General features: G+C 41.7%; 1 protein-coding gene across 3 annotated transcripts in view; it reads right to left on the bottom strand.

Moving 5' to 3' along the window:
• Positions 1–15,387: 15,387 nt before the first annotated feature.
• The window catches only part of sim2 (SIM bHLH transcription factor 2), a 106,393-nt gene continuing 96,877 nt past the window's right edge, over positions 15,388–24,903 (bottom strand). For all 3 annotated transcript variants that reach the window (XM_068040041.1, XM_068040042.1, XM_068040044.1), the window contains 2 exons: positions 18,483–18,891; positions 15,388–16,542 (listed from right to left, as the gene is read on the bottom strand). In XM_068040041.1, coding sequence (XP_067896142.1) covers positions 15,818–16,542; positions 18,483–18,891 — 1,134 coding nt within the window. In that variant the 3' untranslated portion in view covers positions 15,388–15,817. The remainder of the gene's footprint in view (positions 16,543–18,482; positions 18,892–24,903) is intronic.

Below are 24,903 nucleotides of genomic sequence, written 5' to 3'. Positions count from 1 at the left end.
CCTTAATGATTTTAATGTATCACAAGACATTGAAATTAACTCCATTTTATATTTAGGCCAAGCATCTGTCACTGCTATGTATTTCTAAGTGGATATTTTTTATTAGCCTTTATTCCAGATTCATGGCTCAGATTTCCCCATGGGTCTCTTCTGTAAGAGGTTGGTGTCTCTTACTATTTTGCAGTTGAGCAAACTGGTGGAATTTAACATAGAACAGTTTATATCTCACTAACATTAATTGTGCAACAGACTGAAACTTTTTAAGCAGTTGTTTAACTTTGCATTGGTGAACTGGACATAATTTGCCTGTTCTCAGCTATGACCGGTTGCTCCTTTGGTCACGTAACCATTTTCCCGACTGCTGTTCCCTGCTCCTCATTAGTCAGCAATGTTCTTTCTCCAATTCCCCCACCCTGGGTGTTGGCCTGGTTAGCTGCTTCTTAGGCCATTCGGTAGTGTCGGTGCCCCAACTGTGAAACCTGTGCCCCTCAGTAAAATGCACTAACAATAGCCACAATTTATTTTAATGGGTCAAACAGGGAATTCTGTTAGATTTATGCTGAATGTTAATGTGGGTATGGAACTAATGCAACTTGAGCTTCAGACAGATCTCAATTGTGTGCAGCACAGTTCTTGTTCATCAGGATCACTGACTGGAAGGTGTGACTTTAAGAAGTAGCTGAAGCATAATTTTTTACAGTTTACCAAATATCCTCAGATGGTTAATAAACCAAGGGTTTAGCTGTAACCTTGTGTAGGGATGCAGGCTGATATGTGGTTTGTCTGAAGGTTTTGTTTCTGGAGAGGTTTGCAGCCAATGATATTATTCAACTGTTGTGTCACCAATGAGAAATTTCTGCGTCTGAGCAGAGCAGGCAATAACAGAAACTTGAACTATGCAAAGCAACAACTTTCAATTCACACAGCAGCAGGCAGAACTTTAAAAGATTTTCTTTGGCTTTAGCTGGTTTTGAGAGAAGGGAAATCTCAAATCAGCTCTTTCTTTTAAAAAAAAGTACCTTGGAATCACGCAGTCCAGCTGTTTGCTGTTAAACTACCTTTCAAAAATTTTGCACTGCCAGCTGATCTTAGGGTAAGAAAAGGCAAGGATATTTGTCAATTTTATAGGGAAAATAAGTCAAAAATTCAAAACATGTATCAAATGTTGACAGATCTAAGTACCCAGCTGCACCTTGTAAAAAGAAAGTCTGGCATAACTGTTGGTCATTTATCAAATTACATTAGTTACTGGGTGTAGTTGCTGGATTTGGAAATTGAGAGAGTAGAGAGTGCTTTGGGTTGAAATTTGGAAGCTACTATGTGATTCTCTGTTGGAAGTGCTGGCAACTCTCCCTGCACTAAGCAGCCTTCAGGTTAAAAACTGTGGCTTGAAGTAAGTTGATTTGAAGGAGTTACTAGTAAAGAAAAATAGACAAAATGGATACTTCATGAATGGTGATAAATTAGCTAAGATTGAAGTTAGAGGAGCAGGAGCAGGCCTTCAAACACTTGAGCCTATTCCACCATTTAATTCGATCATAGCTCAACTCAATTTGCCTGTAATCATTTTTTTTAATTATTGAAGAACCCCAGTGTCTGTCTGTTCACCCCTATCTTTACCTTTGCTGTAAATACAAGCTCTCAGATTTCAGTATTGTGGATGGAAGTCCAATTTAGCATGCTTTCTAGTGGCAAGAAATAGAATGCTTCAGATTTTTGTTATCTCTTGTAGTGCTTTGATTTTATGGGAAAATTGAGATAGCCAATTGCAGGGTGTTTGGGTTTCTTCACTTGATCGCACTGTGGGCCGTGACTGATCACTTATAGGTATGGATTTCAGTGTAACCCGGTATACACTGTGACAGCACTGAAGAACTTTGGGAATCGCAGCCCATAGCAATTTTGTTTTAAATTTTCCTAAGAAATGTGGATTTCCCCCATAGAAGATTGAAACCTTCATAAGGTATTCTTACTTTAAGCTTGCATGATCTTATTAGATATATGACTATGTGGGATGTTTCCCTCTGTGTGGCTGTCAGATTAGAGAACCATATATAACAATCTGAAGTAGAGCTGGTATATACTTTAATTGTACCACGCTGCTTTTAGAAATCTAAAACTTTAATTTTCTAACAATCTGACAAATGGTTTTTAAAAGTGTTTATAAAATGTAACTTTTATTCCCTCCACCTTTCCCCCTTCTCCCTTTATCTTTCCCTTGTCCCTCCCTCCACTTTCTTCTTCCCCTCTTCCTCAGTCCCTCTATCTTTCTCTCCCGCTCCTACCCCTCCCCTCCTCATCTCACCTTCCCCCTTCCCTCCCCCCCTTCCCCATCACCTTTGCCCCACCACTGGCCCCCCCCCCCCCCTCCCCTCCACCCTTCACGTTTTCCTCCTTCCCTTCTCAAGGCTTACTGTGCTGGTGCCACTGGTTGCACGAGTGTGGCTGCTTCCTTTGGACTCCAGCTCCACTCTGCAGTCTTCTGACTGACGATCTTCACTCCAGACCTCTAACGCTTCTCTGCCCTCTTACTGTACTCTGCCTTCGTGGCCTGTAAGCTACTCTTCCTTCCCTTTCCTTGTGTTGGCCTATAAACATGTTCTACTTCTCCTTTGAAATTTTGCTTCAGTTGTACAGAGCCTTGGTCAGGCCCCCATATGCAGTTCTGTGTTCAGTTTTGGGCCCCGCACCTCAGGATGAATATATTAGCCTTGGTAGGGGTACAGTGCCAAAATGGCTTAACGAGTTAAAATATTAGCTCCTTGTGCAAGGAGATTACTCATAAGGGTCTTTTTGGCAGTAAAAGAATTCAAAACTGAGATTCCCAAGTTAAAAACTGATTATTCAATCAATGGACCACATGTAACCCAAAAACCTATTACGTAAATCAGTATTGTATTTAAAAGTCTGCCCCACAACCACAACCCCGTCAATTGCTTTTTATGCAATGACTTATATTTATATATTTTAAAGCAAGAGTACACGACCCCTCAAAGCAAGAGGAAACAAATTATTTAGTAATCCTCACTTACAGTTTGATAATGGTGCTTGTGTTTGTGATATACGAGCATTTGATTCTTGTACTGTCATGCGCTCAGTTCATCATGCGAAACAAATATTTACTAGCAATAAGTTTTTTGAATTTGGACTTTATTCATCAAATCTAGTCTTCCTCCCTCAATTCAATACTGTCTCAAATGATTGCCAAGTAATCCTTTTATGTTAGGAGATTTTTAACATGTTATTTTTTTTAAAGTTCTAAAAGCAACTTGTGTGTTGACTGAACTGGGTTTTTTTAGATGACAGACCTGAAAGGAAATCAATAACATCAGGTGTGCCTATGGGGCCCAAAGCAGAATTTGAGCTCATAATGCAGCCTGACACTCCAGTGCAGTACTAAGGAAGTACTGTATTGTCAGAGGTGCCATCTTTCAGATAAGATAAATACGTCCGGGGGTCCAGATGAATGTTAGAGATCCCATGGAACTAAGTGAGGAAAAACAAGATGCTGTCCTTATGTTCTGGTCATCATCAACCAGTACCTTCAAAAGAAAGGGTATCCGGTCATTCATCTCCTGGCTGTTTGTGGGGCGCTACTGGCACAGAATAAACAAAAACACAAGACTTGCATTTTGATTGCCGTGTGAACTGCTTTGAGATAGTTTGACATGATGAGGTAGAATAAAAATATACATGTCATTTATGCAGGCTTGAAGAGAAATCGTCTGAGCAACTGGTCAACTCATTTTCGTGTTATTCTTAGAAAGCAATGCCCCGATTTAGCCATCCTTACTACTCTGAAACTGAGAGCAACTTCTGGAGTCTGCACACACCCAGATAAACGTGGGAATGCAGAAGTTGCTGTCAATGATTCTATGCTTCTCCAAAGGGTATGCTGCTGAGGTGCCCCCCCACCCCAACCCCAGACTGCAATCAAGGAACATTAATCGAACTGATGAGGACTGTCACTTTTACGCTCTTTTTAAAATTTCAAACCAAGTAAAGGGGACAATAGGGCTAGGAAATGCATTTGTAAAAAAGTTTGAGCTGTTGTTTTGTGAACATCTGTGGAAGGAAGATTACTGCTGGCATAGTTCACCCCCTTAGTCACATTGCAAGTTCCCTTGAAAAAGCTACATTTTGCTGAATGAGGATTGACTGGGTTTATAATGGCGTATTAAGTTCAAAATTACTGCTAAAGAGCCTCGCTGACCCTGAAAAGCTAATTTTATATTTGTTGAATATCAAATTTCTCTAACATGATAAGAAATTCCACAAATTTGTGAAATAATTTTTTAGAAATTTATGATATTTTAGCTTCTACCAATGTATATGTCCCAATCATTTATTTCACTATCTGTAAAATTAAAAAATTAAAAGTGAAGGGTTTCAGTGGTTTTTACTTCCTGATTTGCTGTCCGCGAGAATACTTCAACGTGATTGGCTGTTTCCCCGCTTGAGGTCACCTCTGTTGCTGGATGCCTGGAATCCCATTAACTTGGTGCCAAGTGACATTGGGAAAGGGGAAAACTGTGCCACAGAGATCGCTAGATCTTTGTGGGCAGCTTTCTTCGAGATCAGCAGCTTTGCTTTAAGTTGACCACAAAATCAGGACCAGTTTAGCACTCAGAGCTGAACCACCTTCTCTGAATTTCTGTCATGAGTCACACCCTGGGTTGGAATTTACCAAGCCCATGACATTGGGCTCTGTGGTGGGAGGCCAGAAGATGGTTGCGGCACAGGCCCACCACAGAACCCGACACTGGAGGAATAGGGAGCTCACTTATTACTTGGAAGATGCAAGTCTAGGTGGGGTAAAGGAACAAAGGGATCACGGTGTGCAAATACATCAATCACGAAAAGGTGCACCATAGGTTAGAAAGGGCATTTTAAAAAAAGCAAGCCAAGTACTAGGCTTTATTTCTAGAGGGATTTATTGTAGGAAGTTATTGTCACATATTGTGGAAGTGCCATGATACAACAATTATGGACTAACTCTGAAGAGTTATGAAAAACTAACATTGTCTTTAAAAAAAAATGAACCTTCAGTTTAAAAAAATGAGAAATAGTCCAAAATGGCTGCCGAAGGAAAAGGGATTGGCCTTTTGTGTATTTGTGTCCGACAAAGACAAAGGATAAATCTTCAAAGCTAAGTATGTCAGTTGAACCCATCCTACACCTATGCAAAAACATTCCAGAATTGAATGTCTTCCTCTGAAACAAAGAAGGTGTGAAGCAGCCATGTCCTGGGCCATTGTATAATCACCATGGAGAAGAGACCAGATTGTCTCCTAACAGGAGGTGAGAGATAACAGCTTTACCTTAAAAAAAAGACAGCCAGAGAGAGAGAGAGAGAGAGAGAGAGAGTAGGAAGAAGCAATATCCTAACATCTTGTGTTTCAGCCACGGCAGAAAAAATACGCACCCTGCTACAGTATCTGACATCCGCATTATACAGCAGTGAGAGCTAGAAGTAACCCACCATCTTCAACAGAACCATTAATCAAGAGAGAAATCTACAATCATCTCAGGCTTACATCCATCGAGAATTTGATTTCCAAGAGGAATTCAACAGGTTTATCGCAACCCTCTCCCCGTCTAAAAGTCATTTTTCCCTTCTTAATCTGTTTCTTGTGTAGGTGTGCATGTGAACGAATGCGTGAGTAGATGTGATTGCGACAATTTCAGGATAAGGCATATTGATCAATAAACAATTGACTTTCTGTTTTTAAAACATGTCGCTGTCTGTTTATTTGAAAAATAAAACACCAAGGGTCTAAACTCTAATACAAATACACTTGTTGCCGTCAGGTGGGGAGTTGAACAGTGGGAACCACTCATGTCACACCATGTGGTCGTAACATTATGCTAAACCTGTATCGACCCTTAGTTAGACTACACTTAGAGTACTGCATGCAGTTCTGTTCGCTATATTACAAAAGGGATATAGAGAAACTAGAGAGGGTGCAGAGAAGATTTACAAGGATGTCTTTGGAATTCTCTTCCTCAAAAGGCAGTGCAAGCAGAGTCTTTGAATATTTTTAAGGCAGAGGTAGATAGATTCCTGATAAGCAGGGAGGTGAAAGGTTATCGGGGGTAGGCGGGAATGTGGAGTTGAGGTCACAATCAGATCAGCCATGATTTTGTTGAATGGCGGAGCAGGCCTGAGGGTCCGAGTGGCCTACTCCTGTTCCTAATTCTTATGTTCGTATGTTCACTTGAGGGAAGAGCACAAGTTGAGGCCATCAATATACGATAGTCACCAAGAAATCCAATTGGGAATTCCGAAGATGCTTCTTATAAAGTCATAGAGTCATTAACACCACAGAAGGAGGCTATTCAGCCCATCGAGCTTTCAATTCCAGATTTTTATTAATTAAATTTAAATTCCACCATCGATGTGGTGCGATTTGAACCCATGTCCCCAAGGCATTACTTGGGCCCTTGAATTGTTAGCTTAGTGACATTACCACTATACCACTATACCGGAGGCAACACCCTTGAAACGATCACAGCGAAAGTTGTGATTGAGGGTTTAATTCAGTTTTTTCATTCAATATGGGTTGCCAAAAGAAGTACAGTCGGACCGGGGTCAAATTTCATGTCAGGGTTATTTCAAGAGGTCATGGGTAATTCAGGAGTGTAACAGCTCAAATCGTCCACTTATCAACCACAGTCACAAGGTGAAAGATATCACCAAACCCTAAAGAGTGTGAATAAGGCCTATTGTTTTGAGTATCCTCATGATTGGAAAAGGAAATATCATTTTTATTATTTGCCAGCAGGGACACACCAAATGGGTTCACTGGTTTCAGTCCATTTGAATTGGTCTATAGGCATGAGGTTGGGGGAGACCCTTAAACTCATTAAGGAAAGATTTTTGGTACAGGAAGAGGAAACCATACTTTTAGATTATGTGATGGTGGACAAAAGTAACTAACAGGAGCAGGAGGCTCCACAAATATCACCATCCTCAACGATGGGGGAGCCCGGCACATCAGTGCAAAAGACAAAGCTGAAGCATTTGCATCCATCTTCAGCCAGAAGTGCTGAGTGGATGATCCATCTTGGCCTCCTTCTGACGTCCCCAGCATTACAGATGCCAGTCTTCAGCCAAACCGATTCACTCCACGTGACATCAAGAAACAGCTGAAGGCACTGGATACTGTAAAGGCTATGGGCCCTGACAACATTGTGGCAATAATACTGAAGACTTGTGCTCCAGAACTTGCCGCGCCCCTAGCCAAGCTGTTCCAGTACAGTTACAACACTGGCATCTACCCAGCAAAGTGGAAAATTGCCTAGGTGTGTCCTGTACACAAAAAGCAGGACAATCCAACCCGGCCAATTACCGCCCTGTCGGTCTACTCCTGATCATCAGCAAAGTGTTGGAAGGAATCGTTAACAGTGCTATCAAGCGGCACTTGCTCAGCAATTACATGCTCACTGATGCTGAGTTTGGATTTCACCAGGGTCACTCAGCTCTTGACCTTCCCTCCATCATAAGGTCAGAAGTGGGGATGCTCGCTGAAGATTGCACAATGTTCAGAACCATTCGCGACTTCTCAGATATTGAAGCAGCCCATGTTCATATGCAGCAAGTCCTGGAGAACATTCAGGCTTGGGCTGATAAGTGGCAAGTAACATTCGCGCCACACAAGTGCCAGGAAATAACCATCTCAAACGACAGAATCTAACCATCTTCCCTTGACATTCAACGGCATTACCATTGCTAAACCCCCCACTATCAACATCCTGGAGGTTACCATTGACCAGAAACTGAACTTGACCAGCCACATAAATGCTGTGGCTATAAGAGTAGGTCAGAGGCTCGAAATTCTATGGCAAGTAACTCACCTCCTGTCTCCCCAATGTCGGTCCACAATCTACAAAGCACAAGTCAGGAGTATGATGGAATACTGTCCAGTTGCCTGGATGGGTGCAGCTTCAACAACACTCAAGAAGCTCGACACCATCCAGGACAAAGCAGCCCACTTGATTGGCAACCCATCCACTACCCTCAACATTCACTCCCTCCACCACCGATGCACAGTGGCAGCAGTGTGTACCATCTACAAGATGCAGTGCAGCAATTCACCAAGGCGCCTTTGACAGCACCTTCTAAACCTGTGACCTCTACAACCTAGAATGACAAGGGCAGCAGATGCATGAGAACAGCACCATCTGCAAGTTCCCCTCCAAGCCACACACCATCCTGACTTGGAACTATATCGCTGCTTCTTCACTGTCGCTGGGTCAAAATCCTAGAACTCCTTTCCCAACAGCACTGTGGGTGTATCTTCACCCCAAGGACTGCAGTGGTTCAAGAAAGCAGCTCACCACCACCTTCTCAAGAGCAATTAGGGGTGTGCAATAAATACTGGCCTAGCCAGCGAAGGCCAAATCCCCCAAACAAATAAAAAAAAACTCACAAGAGCTTGTGAGATGGCTAGAGAACATCTCAAGGTTCTCAGCAAGTGATGAAACACAAGTAGTTAGAACAGCTAAGGCACGTAGCTTTCAACCTGGAGACAAGGTGCTAATTTTGTTGCCTTTGTTTGGGGAACCATTGAAAGCTAGGTTCAGTGAACCTTACTTCACTAAGAGGAAACTCAGTGAAGTGAACTATTTAGGTAGTACCCCAGATAGACAGAGTAGTCAAAGGGTGTGTCATGTGAATATGTTGAAAAAATACTATGACCATGCACCTTGTCAGCCAGTAAATGTAAACCAAGTGACAGAAGAGGAGGATAAGGATAATGTTACTTTCAATGATCTGGATGCAGAGGCAGAGACCGAGAACTCTCAGATTGAACCTCCTGCGCTGAAAATGGCAAACACAGAAGTGTTGGAAAGTTTACAGTTCTACACCATCTTTCTGAACAACATAAAAGGGACATAGCTGAGCTGTTAAAAGAGTTTAAAGCAGTATGTGCAAATAAACCAGGTCGAACTCCTCTGGCTATTCATGGAGTTGATGTAGGGACAGCTACACCCATTAAACAGAAATCTTATCAACTCAATCCTGATAAATTGCCTCAGGTCAGAGAATAGGTTCAGTATATGCTAAGGAATGACATAATTGAATCCAGTCAAAGTAGCTTGAGTTCTCCAGTTGTGCTGGTACCAAAGCCAGACTGTTCCAAAAGATTTTGTATTGATTGTTGGAAAGTCAATGCAGTACCTAAAACAGACTCTTATCCAATCCCACAATTTGAGGATTGCATTGACAGAATGGGGAATTCATTCTTTATTAGCAAGATTGATTTGCTGAAAAGATATTGGCAAGTCCCCTTGACCAACTAATCTGAAGAAAATTTTGCCTTTGTGACTCCAGATGGTCAATTTCAGTGTAAGGTCATGCCATTTGATATGAAAAAATGCACAAGCCACATTGACTAGCCAGGTGATTGCTGGACTAAGCAATTGTGTTGTGTTCATTCATGACCTATTGGTATACAGTGACATGCTGAATACTTAAAGGCTCTGTTCAACAAGTTATAAAAAGCCAATTTGGTAATAAACTTAGTGAAGAGTGAGTTTCCCAAGGCTAATGTCACCTATTTGGGGCATGTCGTAGGTCAAGGTCAATTGTTGCCTAGAGCAGCTAAGGCTCAGACGATAGTTGACTTTCCAGTCCCCAAGACAAAAAAGGAGATATTACAATTCCTAGGGATGTGTGCGTATTACTGAAGATTTGTTTGTAACTTCAGTACAGTAGTTACCCCACTGACAAATTTGTTAAAAAGGAGCGTGAAAGTCCAGTGAACAGAATCCTGTCAAATGGCATTTGAGAAATTAAAAGCCATTTTAATAAATGAACCCATCCTGGTGGCACCAAATTTGAGCAAGCCCTTTAAAGTAGTTATTGATGTCAGTGCTGTAGGAGTAGGAGCAGTGTTACTCCAGGATGATGATGCTGGTCTTGAACAACCAGTCAGCTACTTGTCTAAAAAACTAAATAAGTACCAAAAGACGTACTCCACTATTGAAAAGGAGGCTCTTGGTCTCGTATTAGCTCTTCAATATTTTGAAGCATACGTCAATAATGGCCAAGGGGAAATAACCGTTTACACTGATCATAATCCATTTAGGTTTCTAGAGAAATTCAAGACCAAGATTATTCAGATGGAGTTTAATGTTACAACCATTTACCCTAAAGATTGTATATGTTACAGAAAAGAGCAATATAATTGCCGATGCTCTGTCCAGAATTTGAAGAAAGAGTATAATGGAGAAAAACAACTCAGAGATATAAAATATTGTTGTTGCCTGTGTGAACATTAAAATGTTAATGATGAAAGTATTTATGTTGATAATGTCATAGAAAAATCATTACTACGATAATGAATTCTCTATTTTAAGGGGATGTGTTATGAACACTGGACTTTGTAGTTTGATTATGTTTTTAAAAACTGTGATTTTTAATGTAATGTTATAAGGATTCAGAAAAGACATGTGACCTCACACCAACTCTACCTAGAGACAAGACAGGGATCCTGTTTACCATGCAAACCTGGAGCCCAGATCAAAGACCCTTTAGAAAGCAGAATGCAAGGTCGTAACACCTGAAGAACAATGGGTTTTTCTCTCCCGGAGTCACAGCTTCTAAAAAGGGACCCAGGGGCTCTGAAGATGCAATCTTGAGTTGAAATTTTTAACACCTGGAAACAAAGGAAGGCCTGGGTGGTTCTGCTGTGGCCAGACTTGTGGACTCTGAATATTAGAAAAGACAAATGGCTATTGACTTTTGATTCTGGATAAATTCAACAGACTTTCAGAAGTCAGGAGTCTGTAAGGATGACCAGAACACAAAGCCCAGCAGTGGAAGCCTCAGAAGAGATAGTGAGGGAAAACACATGCTCTCAGAAGACTGATATATCGAAAGGCTGCTAAGACTTGAACCCAGTACAAAAGCTAAGGTTTGCAGAGGGAAAAGGACCAACAGGGTCACCAGAAATCACCTTATTCACGGAAGTCCAGGTCGAAATTGATCGAAAGAAGTGAGCAAAGAGGTCATTGACTTTGAGAAGGACTGGGAGATCCAACCCATTGCAACTGGGAGGAGTTTGGGACTTTTAGCAGAAAAGATATCATTTCAATGAGGACACTGTGTAACATATAAATGTGCCGTGGGGTTTTCAAGTGCTTTAATAAGTTAAAGGGAAATACCTTAGTATTAATAACTTACAAAGTACTGTTTAGCTAAATAAAAACAGGAAGTGCTGGAAATACCTAGCAGGTCTGGCAGTATCTGTGGAGATTGAAGCAGAGTTAATGTTTCAGGTCTGTGACCTTTCATCAGAACTGGCAAAGGTTAGAAATGCAATAGGTTTTAAGCAGGTAAAGTGGGGGTGGGGCCCAGGAGAACAAAAGGGAAAGTGTTGATAGGACAGAGGGCAGCAGAGATTACACACTGAACACTATGGACAGATATGGCCTCCTGCTGAGAGCCATTCTACTCCTTCTCCACTTCCAGCACCCTGTCTTACTCTGCATGGCTTCTGCTCATTCTCTGGGCTGGATTTTCTTCTCCTGCCATGAGTGAGAAAATGGCAGCCTGCATGTGCAGGCCTTGTGCCACCATGCTCTGCAACCTTCCTTGATGCGGCCCAGGATAATGAGCAGATCAAGCTGCTCCCCCCACCCCCCCCCCCAAAATCACGTGGCTCTCCGACACCAGCAATGGTGTCAGCTGCCTGTGCAGCCAGCCCTGCTGGGTCATTTAAATTTTTAAAGGGTGACCCCCCCCCAATGTACTGCCAATAAATCTATTGCCCCCTTCTCCCCCAATAACAATTAAATTTAACATTTTCTCTCTCCAACCCCCAAAACACTTATCTTCAACTCTTGACCTTCGTCCCCCAAACTGATCAAAGTGCAGACGTCTCCCCTTCTCACCCTCCCCTACATTAGTAATTTGCATTTGAGCCTGTTCCTCCCCCCCCCCCCCCCACCCCCCACCCCACTGCACTAAAAATCATAAGATCTCCCTTTCCTCACCACTTGGTACCTGCTTTCCCTGGATGGGTAAGTGAAGGCGTGTGAGTGCTGGCTGCCACTCAGATCGCGGCCCGAAGGTAAGATCGCTGTTGATTTTATTCAGATGCATTCATTCCATTAATTTAAATATGTTAATCCGGGTCCCGTCGCCCACTGGCAGGGGTGCCGCCACGAAGCCTCACCGCCACCGGGAAGATCGGGCTCGGCAGTCCCAGCATCGGGCTCTGTGGCGGGCTGCTTCCGGAACGATCCTCCGGCTCCCCCTACCATGAAGCCCGATGTTGGGAACTCAGTAAAATCCAGGCCTCTAAGTGATGCTGTATTCCAAGTGGAATGACTACTAATGCACCCATGTGTGAGAGCAACTGGTTTGTGCAGAAGCCTTGAAGTCAGCAAAAATTCCTTCAGCACCTGCCACACCACTGCCTGTAAACTTTAGCAACTGGAAACAATTATAAAAAGCACCAAACTCTTGTAGAATCAAAACAACAGCCAGAAGGAATCAAATAGCAGCTAGCCTGTTGATGATGGTTTTAAATAGCACTGGTGCAGGGTCCTTCCTGTTGCTGAGCATATGTTCAGCTGTATGAGGTTAAGAGAAGCCATTGGCTGGAGCTTTGAGCTCCAAAATGGCAGTGCTGGCATTAAATCAGTGTTGCATGCTGATTGACATCATGATCTGTCTTCTCTGCCTACTTCCGGTGGCTGCTCACTGCGCGGGTGCTAACTCCCTCACCAGCGTGGCATCTGGCACAATTCACCCCGCAGGTGCGTGTGCATACTGTGGCTACCATTTTGGATCTCTGAGGGCACCCAAAAAACAGATACTAACAAACCCAATTTCTCACCCCTGGACTCCAAGAGTTACATTACGAGGAGAGATTACACAAACTAGGGTTGTAGTCACTGAAATTTAGAAGATTAAAGGGTGATTTGTTCAAAGTTTTCTGAGATATTTCGGGGAACTAATAGGGTAGATAGAGAGAAACTATCTCTGCTTGTTGGGGAAAATGGACTCTGGGACATAGCCTAAAAATTGGAACAAGGCCTTTCAGGAGTGAAGTTAAGAACCACTTTGATATGCAAAAGATGGTAGGAATTTGGAATTTTCTTCTGCAAACAACAGTTGATGCTGGGTCAGTTGTTTATTTCACATCTCAGATTGATCGATTTTCATTAAGCAAAGGTATTAGGGGTTATGAGGAAAAGGCAGGTATATGAAGTTAGGTAACAGATCAGCCACAATTTCATTGAATGGCGGAACAAGTTTGAGGGATTGAATGGCCTACTCCTGTTCTTATGTTCCTCTGTTGCCCCTGAACATGGTTTCATTCTTCATGGCCTCTTCTCATTTTCCCCATACACTGCTTTATGTCCTAGCTGATTCCATTAGGCCACTTATCTGACTAGTGCAGATATTAAAACAGTAGGCCATGGGGCAAGATGGCAATGAATAGATACTGAATCTTGAATCTGATACGTTTTTCTCAGCACACTATTAGCAGAAAATCAGGAGAGTGATAGAGTCAGAGAGTCATAGAGAGATACAGCACTGAAACAGGCCCTTTGGCCCACCGAGTCTGTGCCGACCAACAACCACCCACTTATACTAATCCTACATTAATCCCATAAGAGAGGGTACGTATGTCCTATTATGGGAGATCTGCCAGCTGTGGTCCCTCGGACCAATTAGATCTCACAAATTGAACAGAAAAGCCTGGTGAAAGCAGAGAGAGTTTTAAAAAATATACTAATTGATTTCCCTTGTGTTACACAATGGGTGTCATGATTAAATGATGAATTCAGATGAAGCAGAGTTAGAGGGCAGGGGATTACTGGACCACAGCACACAGATATACTTCAGTTCCCATTTTAAAGTCATGTGTTTCATCCTGTTTTCCCCTGGCAGGAAGATGTGATTGACAAGTTTCCAGTACAAATATGGAAATAGGAATTTGTAATAGAAATCATTGCCAGATAATGAGCTAAGCTTGTATAAGGGTAGGTGTACAGCCTCCATGTAATTTTAAAAAAATCTTTTTCGTCCTGTCGCTTTTACCTCTCCCTCTCTTAATCCAAGTTTTCTTTCCCTTTCTTTATTTCGCTATCTGTATCTGATTTGACATTGAATTAAATATGCTAGTTGACATTTGCTGGCTCAGATTGCGCTGCTCATTAATAATTCTTCAATCTGATTGGTTAAGGAGATACATAGTTGATTGACCTGGTCCCACAGGTCCCAGATGGTGTTTTGAGGGCGCTGTGCTGTTTGGTTGACTGGAACGTCCAGCACAAACGCCCATAGAAGGTCAATGGGCAAATCTAAGGAATGGCAAGTGCTACTTGTTTGCCACTTGGAGTAAAATCCAGCCCAATGTGCCAATGAAGATTTTTAATGTGTTATAGGTAGATATTAATAATGCAGTTCTGTAGAATGAACACATTTAAGTGGTTCATGTTCTTTCCCCAACCCCCCCAGAACAAAATTTACTATTTCTCTTTCTTGATGTAGCATCCTTGCTGTCCAAGAGTTGCTAATCATCGTTCATGCCATTATATCACTATGGCAAGACCAAGAGGCAGGCCCCAAGAACTACTTCAGCTGGTACGGGGTGGTGTTATTCTGCACCATACTAGCCAACTTAGTAACCAACCCCTATTTACTATTTATATATTCTTTCTAAAATGTTCTGAGATGATTAGCTAAATTCCTGAATTAAACAGCTTGTGTGAATTGACATTAGTAAGACAGAAATCTGACAGCTGTATTTAAGGTTAATTTCTGTAATAAGTAATAAAACTAGATCAGCCTATGTTTTAATAGTGTCCTTTAAACAGATGTTTCTGATGGGGCCAAAACTCATCCCCTTTTGATGTAATTCTCATTTAATTAATGGAATTCATGTGTCATTGTAAGGTTTTTTTCTTGCTCTATTCAAAATGTGAATAAACTCTCACCGTTGACTTTTGAGTGACAATTCTGATAAATACATCTGTATTTTACAGAGACAGCATATGTGCTACATGTTTTTTTATGTTTGGTCTACTGGAGACATCAATGTGAAACTCTTCTGTTAAGGGGTTAGCAAGGGAGTAGTCTGCAGTTATGCACTTGATCGTTCAGCACAACACTTTCTGTGAGTGTTTCCCATACTTGTGTCTATGTAAAACCATTGTGTTTGATTTGTGGTTTAGAAACAATTTAGCTTGGCAAAGACCACTTGGTTCTCATGGACTTCCACAGAAGCAGCAGCTTGTTGTTTAAAAGTTCTGAGTTACAACACTGAGTAATGCATGGGCCAAATTTGCATTTTGCGTAAACTGCAGAGCAATAAAGGACCTTGTTTTTGATAACTGCAATCATTTAATACATAGTATTATTCCTTCATGAGTCTGAAATAAGACCTTACAATACAGACAAGAAATAATTTTCTGTTTGTCATTGATAGTGTCTGTTGTATATAAGTCAATAAGATAGTAGTTATTAGTGGGGGAAAGCATACTGTCCATAATGCAAATAAGAAGGCAATGCAACATTCTGTGAATGGTTCCACATGTCCACATTTTGGATATTGCACAAGTGATGACGTTTTCTGTATTTGTCTTCTTAGGATGTATTGACTTAGACTTGAAACTTCAGAGACAAAAAAAACGCATCAGCAACTCAAGACTACAGAATAAGGTTTTCGAGCTTTGGGGTATGTTATACATGGTTTGCCAGTACAGCTGCAAACCTAGATTCCTGTAGTACCTGGAAAAGTTCTTATTTCGTTACTTCGTAACAAATGCGCCCTCTACATGAATACATTCCTTGTCACCTCCCATTTGTTATGATGACAGATGTTCCTATGTAATGTGGAAGGACAGGCTCTTGGTGCAGTTCTGGTGAAGAGTTCAATGCTGGACTTGGATTTCTATAGTCAAAAGAATTCTTCTCATCAGCAGCATATCCTCGATTTTCCATGATGTAGCCTGTAACCGCACAAGGTGATCTTTGGAAGGTATGCTTGGCAAAGAACTGGCCATAACTTAAGGATCCAAGCTGGGTTTGTCCTGATGTCCCCATACAAAATGGTTCCTGCTGTTCGTGTACCCGCCCTTCATTCAGTTTTGTAATACCCCTAACATTATTCATGTTGTCCAGGTTGGGTTTGTGGTGGTTGCCATGTTCGTACTGGAGCTCTTTCATACAAATTCTCCTAGTTGGTTCATATGGTGTTTGGGTTGGTAAAAGTTGTTGGCTTATCCTTGCCATTGGCTTGGCTGCATCACAGTCTGACTTAGTTAATAACGAATTATTCAAAGAAGTTGAAAAACACTTTTCATCATTGCATAATTTCTCCTGAGAATTATGTTTGAACAGTACCTTACACTCTTCCTTGATAACATGCTGCGCAGGCAGCAATAATTCTACTTTGTTTTGCTTTACAGGGTTAATGTAAGGTTCTTCCTTATATTTATTGTTTGGTCTTGATGATGCACAACTTGAGAAGGTGGCAGACGTTGCTCCTTCATAATGCCTGTCGTTAGGCAATACACCTAAATGAAAAGAACATATTAAGAAATTGTTAGGCGCAATGTGATGGGGTGCAATAGCTGTTGAATGAGCACTAAATTGGCAACTGGTGTTTCCAATTAGGCTAGTTTGTTTAGTCAATATCCAATTATTTTCAGCATCCAATTAAGGTGCTAGCAAACCAATCCATTCAAGAATCCTATTAACGATACCAGTTACTTTTGAAAAATGTCACCAGTGGCTGATTTAATATTAAAACAAGAAACTCTACCATATGTTGTCGCTGGCATTTTGGAACTTTGGGAACTGCAAAGGAAGCTACCATGTCCATTTAATCTTAATGGATTTACGTACTTTGGATCACTATATAAATCAGCACTTGAATTCAGTCAGCTGAGGCAGGTTAATGGATTGTTTACAAGCCAATAATTAAATTGAGATGTTTAGATGATATGCTGAATGGTGAAAGCAATGTTTTGAGAAGTTTAGTAACCTGTGTAAAACCCCCAAGATTCAAAGACAGCTTTGATCTAATTTATGAGACATAAAATTAAGTTAACGCTTTTGTAATGTGGCGGATGACATAAATTATCAGTTAACAAAGATGATCAATTTGAAGGCATATTGCAGTCATTTTTTTTGCTGCCTCAAAGAGCTGTAGGGATTTTTTGAGCTTTTGGGAATGTATTTTATAGACTACCTATTTTTTGGAGAAAAGTAATTTGTTTCTAGAGGGTGTCAGTTAATTGTTAATCTGGTTACATTTAGTTATTAGTGACTTTCAGTGATGCTTGACATTCCATTTAATATCACTACTTGGGTTATGTCCAGCAAGGTCAACTATAGAGGTTAATTCTTGTAACTTTTCTTCCACATTTGAATGAGAGTGACCCAAATAGCTATTCGTAGTCCTATAACCCTAGTAATTGCCACTTGACATTGTGTACAGCACATAATTGGATACTTGACAGGCACTTAAATTCAAATGCAAATCAAGGCATGAACTTTTAAAAAAATCTTATTTTGATCAAGAACCCTCTTGAAACAGCAAAATGCATTTGAAGCTAACATTTTGTCAAATTTTGTCCATGGTGATGAGCAATTGAAATTTTAATTAGGCACATTATCGTACACAAATTGACAGGACCCTTACAACTGGGAACTTTTGTTGACCAAAGTGAAATTGGTGGTTGTTTGCTGTAGTTTTTTCATTGCTACATTAATTCTTTTGTTTTCTTATTCAAATATTGTGTGTGTGTGTGTGCAGTTTTATTATCTTGCCTTCACATTTCTTCACCTCTGTAAAAATTATTGATTTGCCTTGCAGTGTCTAACTTAACTACTTCATGGTACTCGCCCAGCGACAGGTGCATCCATGAGGACAAGAGAGTGTCACTCCAGACACTTCATCCCAGGTACATAACATTCTAAATCTCCAACAATTAATCATACACACTGGTTAGAGGGCTGGAGTGTGGGCCTCTATTCCAATACAAGCCTATAATGAAATCAATGTAAAGTGAGTTCCTGGCTCATCAAGTAGTCTACGAGACTCCGAAGGAAAGATACCAAAAAGGTTTACATATCTAAAAGTTATTTTTTGTTGTTTTCCTTTAAAGAATTCTATTTTAATTAATCTCATAATGTACAATTTAGCTTTAAAGTAGCACTGAAAATAACTTTTAGGAACTGTGTTAAAACCATTTCAAGCGAGCAAATAACTGATGTGTAGACTAAGTTTTATTATATTGGATAATTACCTGAAGCGAAAACATTTGCAGGGCTACAGGGAAAATGTGGGGGAGTGGGACTAGATGAGTTACATATAATAGTTGCTGCATTTGCCTATGTAACAGAGATTGTACCTTAAAGAAATGAATTGACTGTAAAGCACTTTGACTCAAATGAAAACCTGTATAAAGTACATATTTTAGGCAGCTCTCAGTATAACAGCATAACTTACACTGGTAATTCTGTGCAGAGCAATACTGGGATTCACTGATAGGGTGATCCTGCAGACTCTTCGAGGGAGACCGACTTTGAGTTGATGATGAACTTGTCAAATGCCAGCAGCTGTCAGTAGTTGCCTGAAATGCACCCACATAGAATCTTGCTGTTTCACAAGGTGACCTTTGACTCTGAGCTATCCTATTAGGCGTCATCTGTTTTTTGCTGACAAACACTTGGGGGTCCAGGGGGAAGTGTCCATAGGTATAGGTGAAAGGAAGCCCATGTGATGAGGCATTAAGAAGTTCATTGTTCTCCTGGTGAGAAGTGTTTTCCTGGGGTGATACAAAGTTCAGCGAGGGGCTTCCTCCCCAGCTACTGGTGTGGTCACAATCAGCCTTCTCGGTGTGGAATGAATTATATTGCTGGAAATATGGAAGAGGGGAAAGGAAGGTCACTTGTAATGGAGAAACTGCATGTCAAAAGAGGAATTTAATCATCTTGTACAATGTTTTCTCAAACTATATTAAAAAAAGATGAAAATGTTTATATTTTTGCAAATATTTATATCAGCCACATTCCCGTTTGGATGAAATTGGGCTGTATTTTATTCTCAGCCTGGCGTCGGGTTTCGTGATGGGGGAGCCGGAGAATTGGAGCAGCAGCGGCTGCCATGGAGTCTGACGTCGGGACCGCTGGGCCCGATCTTCCTGGCGGTGGTGAGGCTCCATGGTGGCACCTCCACCACTCTGCGATGGAACCCTGCTTTAAATATTTAAAATACCTCTCTGCATAAATTTAAATTTGATTCGCGGCGAGCTTACCTTCAGTTCCCAATTTTGAGCTCGTCATGCAGCACTCATGTACCTTCACTTTCCCATCCAGGAGAAGCTGGCGACACAGAGGTGGGGAAGGGGGTCAGCTCTCCATGATTTGTATGGGGAAGGGGAGGGAAGGGCTTAACTCTGCATTATGTTGAACTGTTTGCAGATCTGGCAGCCTTTTAAAAATGACGCCAGCACCTGCTCCTGCACCAGGTGATGCGGTGAATGGCGTTGCCAATGCTGCTCCCACCATGTAATTGAGGGGGGCAGCCGCCGTCAATATGTTAAGTGTCCACCCACCACGTTATTGTGGTGGAGCGGTGGCACGGGTCCCATGCAGGGCAGCTGCCATTTGCTGCACCCGCCGACAACATAATCCAGACCATTGATTGGACTAGAATCGCTTAGATTTTCTGGATATTATTTTTAAATGGCTCTCAGGACATCAACTAATTCTGGAATGCACTAGCACCTACAGGAGTAGATTTCCTTCTTTCATTATTCTTGGTGAAACCATAGACCCGAGCACCAATGCGTTTATAACTTTGCAGCAAATACCAAACAGAAATAAGCTTTCTCCTCATGTGTGCAAGAAGCCAACAAACCATGTCAAAAAGAGGAAGCTGATTTTTGTTAATGGCCAACAATCCATTAGCTAAAATCAGCTGCAGACCCAATCTAGGAAAGACTTTAGAACCAGCTTCTATAATTCTAATTATTTGTGAAGAGATACTTTAGTTTGCAGATTTTTGAATGACTCAAATGTACTCTTCAGAATTTTCTAATAAATTTCCTTACCCTACCTGCAAAATATCAATGAAGCAACCCTCCGCATCGCATCAATTAAGCTGATCTTTATTACATTAAAAGTGGTTGGCACATCGGTTGTTATATCACTTAATGTTAATCGTGTTGCTAATGGGAAAACTTCAACATTCCATTCAAAGAATGTATAGTATTTGTGACAGTTCAACTCTCAAAACATCCCAGCAGTATTCTGTTGGACCACTAGCCTGTGCCCTGAAGTTAATGCAAAAGGTAGGCTTTGTAGAGAATTCCTAATATTCATTTAATTTGTTTTTTTGTGTATTTAAATTGATGTCAGCTTGGCTCAGTTGTAGCTTTTGTTGCCCAGAGTAAGTAGGTTCAAGACCCATTTCACAGATTTGAGCAAATAATATAGGCTGACACTTTGGTACAGAACTGAGGGAAGGGTACACTATTGGAGGAGGTGGTATTAAACCGAGACCTCATCTGCCAGTATCCTGGCCCCAGTTATCCTTTAATCAACACCACTAAAACAGCTTCTCTGGTTATTTATCTCATTGCTGTTTGTAGAACCTTGCTGTGCACAAATTGGCTACTGTGTTTGTTTACATTACAACAGTGGCTGTGTTTCAAAAGCAGTTAATTGGCTGTGATGTACTTTGGAGTGTCTTGAGGACATGGGAGGCCAATATAAATGCAAGTTTTTATGTCTGTATGTTCTTAATTCATTGCTGTTGAATGATAACGGAAGGAGCAGTTTCCTGTTTCCAGCTGTTGTCCAATGGTGTCTAATTGGGACGGCATGCATGTGAGGATGTGAAGTAGGGGCAAGTTTGGGATCAGAAGTTGTGCTGTCCAAGGTTGAATGGCCAGCGCTCACTATCTGAGCTTGCATATAGTGTGTGACCACTTGTGTGAGGTACTGAGGAACTGCCGAGACCTGTGGAACATTGCTCCATTAAGGGTCATTGATTAGTTTGTAAGCTTATAGTTGCCAAGGCTTGGAATAGTAGAGAACAAAACATAGGAATATTCGAAATAGGGATGGATGTTGTAGTGTATGAGTTGGGCTTGAGCTTCAATGAGCTGAATGAGCCCTTGCTCATTCCTGAATGCCCTGATGCTCTGAATGTTCAGATTGACATATTAGCCCAGAGTTCACAAAATAGGTCATTATTAGTACAAAAAAGAAACAGCAATTTGTGACGATGAAGAGATAGGAATCACCACAAATTGTTGGATGATTTGCAGTGCTCTGCTGTTATAGCCTGGCATAACCAAGGGCTCGCTGTCAACCTCCCTGTGAAATTGCTGGATTTGCACCAAAAACATGAATTAAACTTGTTGTAGAAAGTTAGGGAGGCTACTTCATGATGTAAGACCCCTATAAATGGGGTAAATTAATGGTCCTGACATGTCACTCAATCTTGGGAGGCCCAGAAAAGGAACAATTGAAATTGTGGAGTCTCACTCCTGTAAATTTTTCCTGTGGTTTTACAAATTCTAAAATATGAAGGTTTTTAAAAACTTTTTCTTGTGGCCTCATTTTTCTCTTTCAATCCAGTGTTTCCCTTTCCCTCTATTTCTCCTGTATCTAATTTAGACTAATTCACCTTATTTCCTTCTCCGTGGTTCACTTTGTTTCTTCCCTATCCTTAAATTTAATTAATTAATATTTGTTCCATCTTTCACCTAGGTCACAAATGCCTTGTCGATCTTGCCGCTCCATTACTGCCTCGCACTTCCAGCAATTTGCGCCTGTCCTTTTGGATGCGCCGAATGGCCTTAGAGATCCAAAATGGCGTCCACAGCTATCTAACCTATCCGTTTCCCTTAATATTTTGGAAACCTCGATCAGATTATCCCTTAACCTTCTAAATTCCAGGGAATTCAATCCTAGATCCTCCTCGTAATTTAACTCACGGAGTTCAAGGGTGAGAAATTGGGATTGTTAGCACGCATTTTGTAGATGCCCTGAGAGTTCCAAAATGGTTTCCGTGGTATGCTTGCACACTGTGGGGTGAATCGCACTAGACACCATATTGGTGAACGACTGCTGGAAGTATGCAGAGCAGGCAGATCATGTCGTTAATCAGGATGCAATACTGATTTGACGCCAGCAATGGCATCTTAGAGCTCAAAGCTGAAAGAAATGCCCTCCCATAACCTCGTGCAGCTGAACACACATTCAGCAGGAGGAAGGACCCCCATCAGTGCTACATAAAGCGATCATCAACCACTTATAGATTAGTTGCTGCTTGATTTCTTCTGGCTGTTGCTGCTATTTTAAAAGTGTTTGGTGCTTTCTAAAGTTGTCTAAAGTTGCAGAAGTCTACAGGGAGTGGTGTGGCAGGTGCTGAAGGATGCTTTGCTGACTTGAAGGCTTTTTTTCACAAACCAGTTGCTCTCAGATATGAGTGTAGTAGTAGGCATTCCCTTTGGAATACAGCATGACTTAATGAAAAGAGGCCATGCAGAAGCTGCTGCAATAGAGAGGAAATGAAGGAGAGAAGGGCTCTCAGAAGAGGCCATATCCTCCCAGTGTGTTCAGTGAGCAACTCTTCTACTTGAACCATAGTGAGGAACACTGACCTGAATTCTGCAGCCGTAATGACAATGAAACTGTCAATGTTCACAGTCATTACTCCTCTGAAGCTGACAGCAACTTCTGGAGCCCACACATGTGGAGTTAAATGCAGAAATTCAGAAGTTACTGTCAGTGATTCTTTGCTTTTCCATAGGGTGCATTGTTGAAGTCTCTGCAGACTGCAATCAATTAGAAATCACTGAACTGTTGAGAAGTTGCCCTTTTACACAATTAGTCTCACTGTAAAACCCTTGAAAGATTTACACTTTGTTGAATGTTGCGTAACTGTTTTTAACGACGTACTAAGTTCATAATTATTGTTGAAAAGCCATTCAGGTCCTGTAAAGCTAACTTTATGTTTACAGAATGTCAAATTTGTTTGGTGTTTTCAGTTTCTACCTTAATCCCATGTGTATGTTCCAATCATATATTTAATAACATTAAAAAGTGAAATATATTCAGAGCATTTTACTTCCTGGTTTGCTGTCTGTGAGAATTCCTCAATTTGATTCGCTGCAACCACTGCTTGATGACATCACTGTTGTTAGATACCTGGAGATCCCCTTTGACTTGGCGCCAGATTCAAACTAACATCGGGAAAGGGGAAATCGATGCCACATTGCTAGATCTTTGTGGGCAGCTTTCTTCAAAGTTAGTGGCAAGTGCCATTGCTTCGCTGCTGACTGCAAAATCTGGGCCAACATGTGACACGTCTGAGCGTCAGTCAGGATATCCTGACAGAAATCTGTCACCTTCTGCAGCCACAGTTGCAACCTTTGAGCCGGGAAAGGATTGTTTGGCCAGTGGCTGTGAAGATTAGCTCCTTCCAGGCTCATAGTTTGTCATCCAGCGTCGTATAAGGGAGGTCACTGAGGCTCACTACTCAATGAGAACTAACTACATTTCATTTCCATTTGCCAGAACAAACCACATGGAGTGAGCACGCTGCTTTGCTAGGATTTCAGGCTTCCCCATGGTGCAGGGTGCCATTGACTGCAGACACATCACTTTGCAGGTGCCACATGTCAACTCTGCTCCATACCGCAAACGAAAAGAATTCCATTCCCTCACCATCCAGCTGGTGTTTGACCACAGGCAGCGAATCATTCAGGTCAATATCCGGCATCCTGGCAGCAGTCGCGATGCCATCGTTGTGCAGCAGTCCGCTGATGACTCCAGTGCGCAACCCACACACGCGAGTGCAGCATGCATGCAATGAAACCCTTGTTCCTACATGAAATGTGATAGAGCAGACCACTGGCGTGCTAAAACAATGCTTTCACTGCCTGGACTGCTCTGAAGGAACCCCACAGTATTTTGCAGATTTCTGGTGGTCTTCTGCATGTGGTACAACTTTGTCATCATCTGTTACTGACTATCACAGCGTCCACATTGTCACAACACCAAAATATAAAAGTCAACACAAAATAAACAGTCCAAACCAAATTTATAAAAGAAATCATGCCATATTGTATATAAATCATCCTTCTACATGCCCTTACTGCCTGCCTTACATGTGCCTTTGTCTGTCCAGTGTTCCTATGCAGTACAATCCCAATCGCTGCAGCATGAATGGTGGAAAGCTGCAGACTTCCAGTGGAGAAGAATACAAATATATGAACATATGAAATAGGAGCAGGAGTAGGCCATTTGGCCCCTCAAGCCTGCTCCGCCATTTGATTAGATCATGGCTGATCTGATTGTGATCTCAACTCTACTTTCCCTCCTACCCCCTATATCTTTTGACTCCCTTGTCAATACAGGTGGCCTTGAAAGGGCTAGATGGCCTGACTGCAGACTGCATTATTTCGGCATTGCTGGCAGCAATCTGGGCTGGCTGGCTGATAGGCAACAGCAAGGGCAATGGCAGAGTGGCAGTAATGGGACAACAAATGCTGTCTTCCTATGTTGACCACCACTTCCATACTGGAAAGGATGGGCTTCAAGGTCTGTACAAAGCCCTGTGCCAAACTGATGCCAGACTCTTCCATACTCATTGATATTGACTGCAGGCTCTCTGGCCGGCTTCTCGATGCACCAAGCATTTCATTTTGCATACCCATCAGCCTTCTTCTGTAAGCTGCCTCATTGAAGTGATTATCTCAGTCCTCTGCAGTAGAACCTAATTGCGACCTTGCCCTCTGGCGAGCTGGCACCTGCGTTATCCTTGCCACCTACACCGGCTGCAGATCACTTGTGCCTGTTGTCTCACCATGTGCAGATCCTGTCTCTCGCCATCCTCTAAATGACACAGTGTC

The sequence above is a fragment of the Heterodontus francisci genome, chromosome 10, assembly GCF_036365525.1.
Source record: "Heterodontus francisci isolate sHetFra1 chromosome 10, sHetFra1.hap1, whole genome shotgun sequence".
Classification (NCBI taxonomy): Eukaryota; Metazoa; Chordata; class Chondrichthyes; order Heterodontiformes; family Heterodontidae; genus Heterodontus; species Heterodontus francisci.
This window is presented reverse-complemented; position numbering and strand designations above follow the sequence as displayed.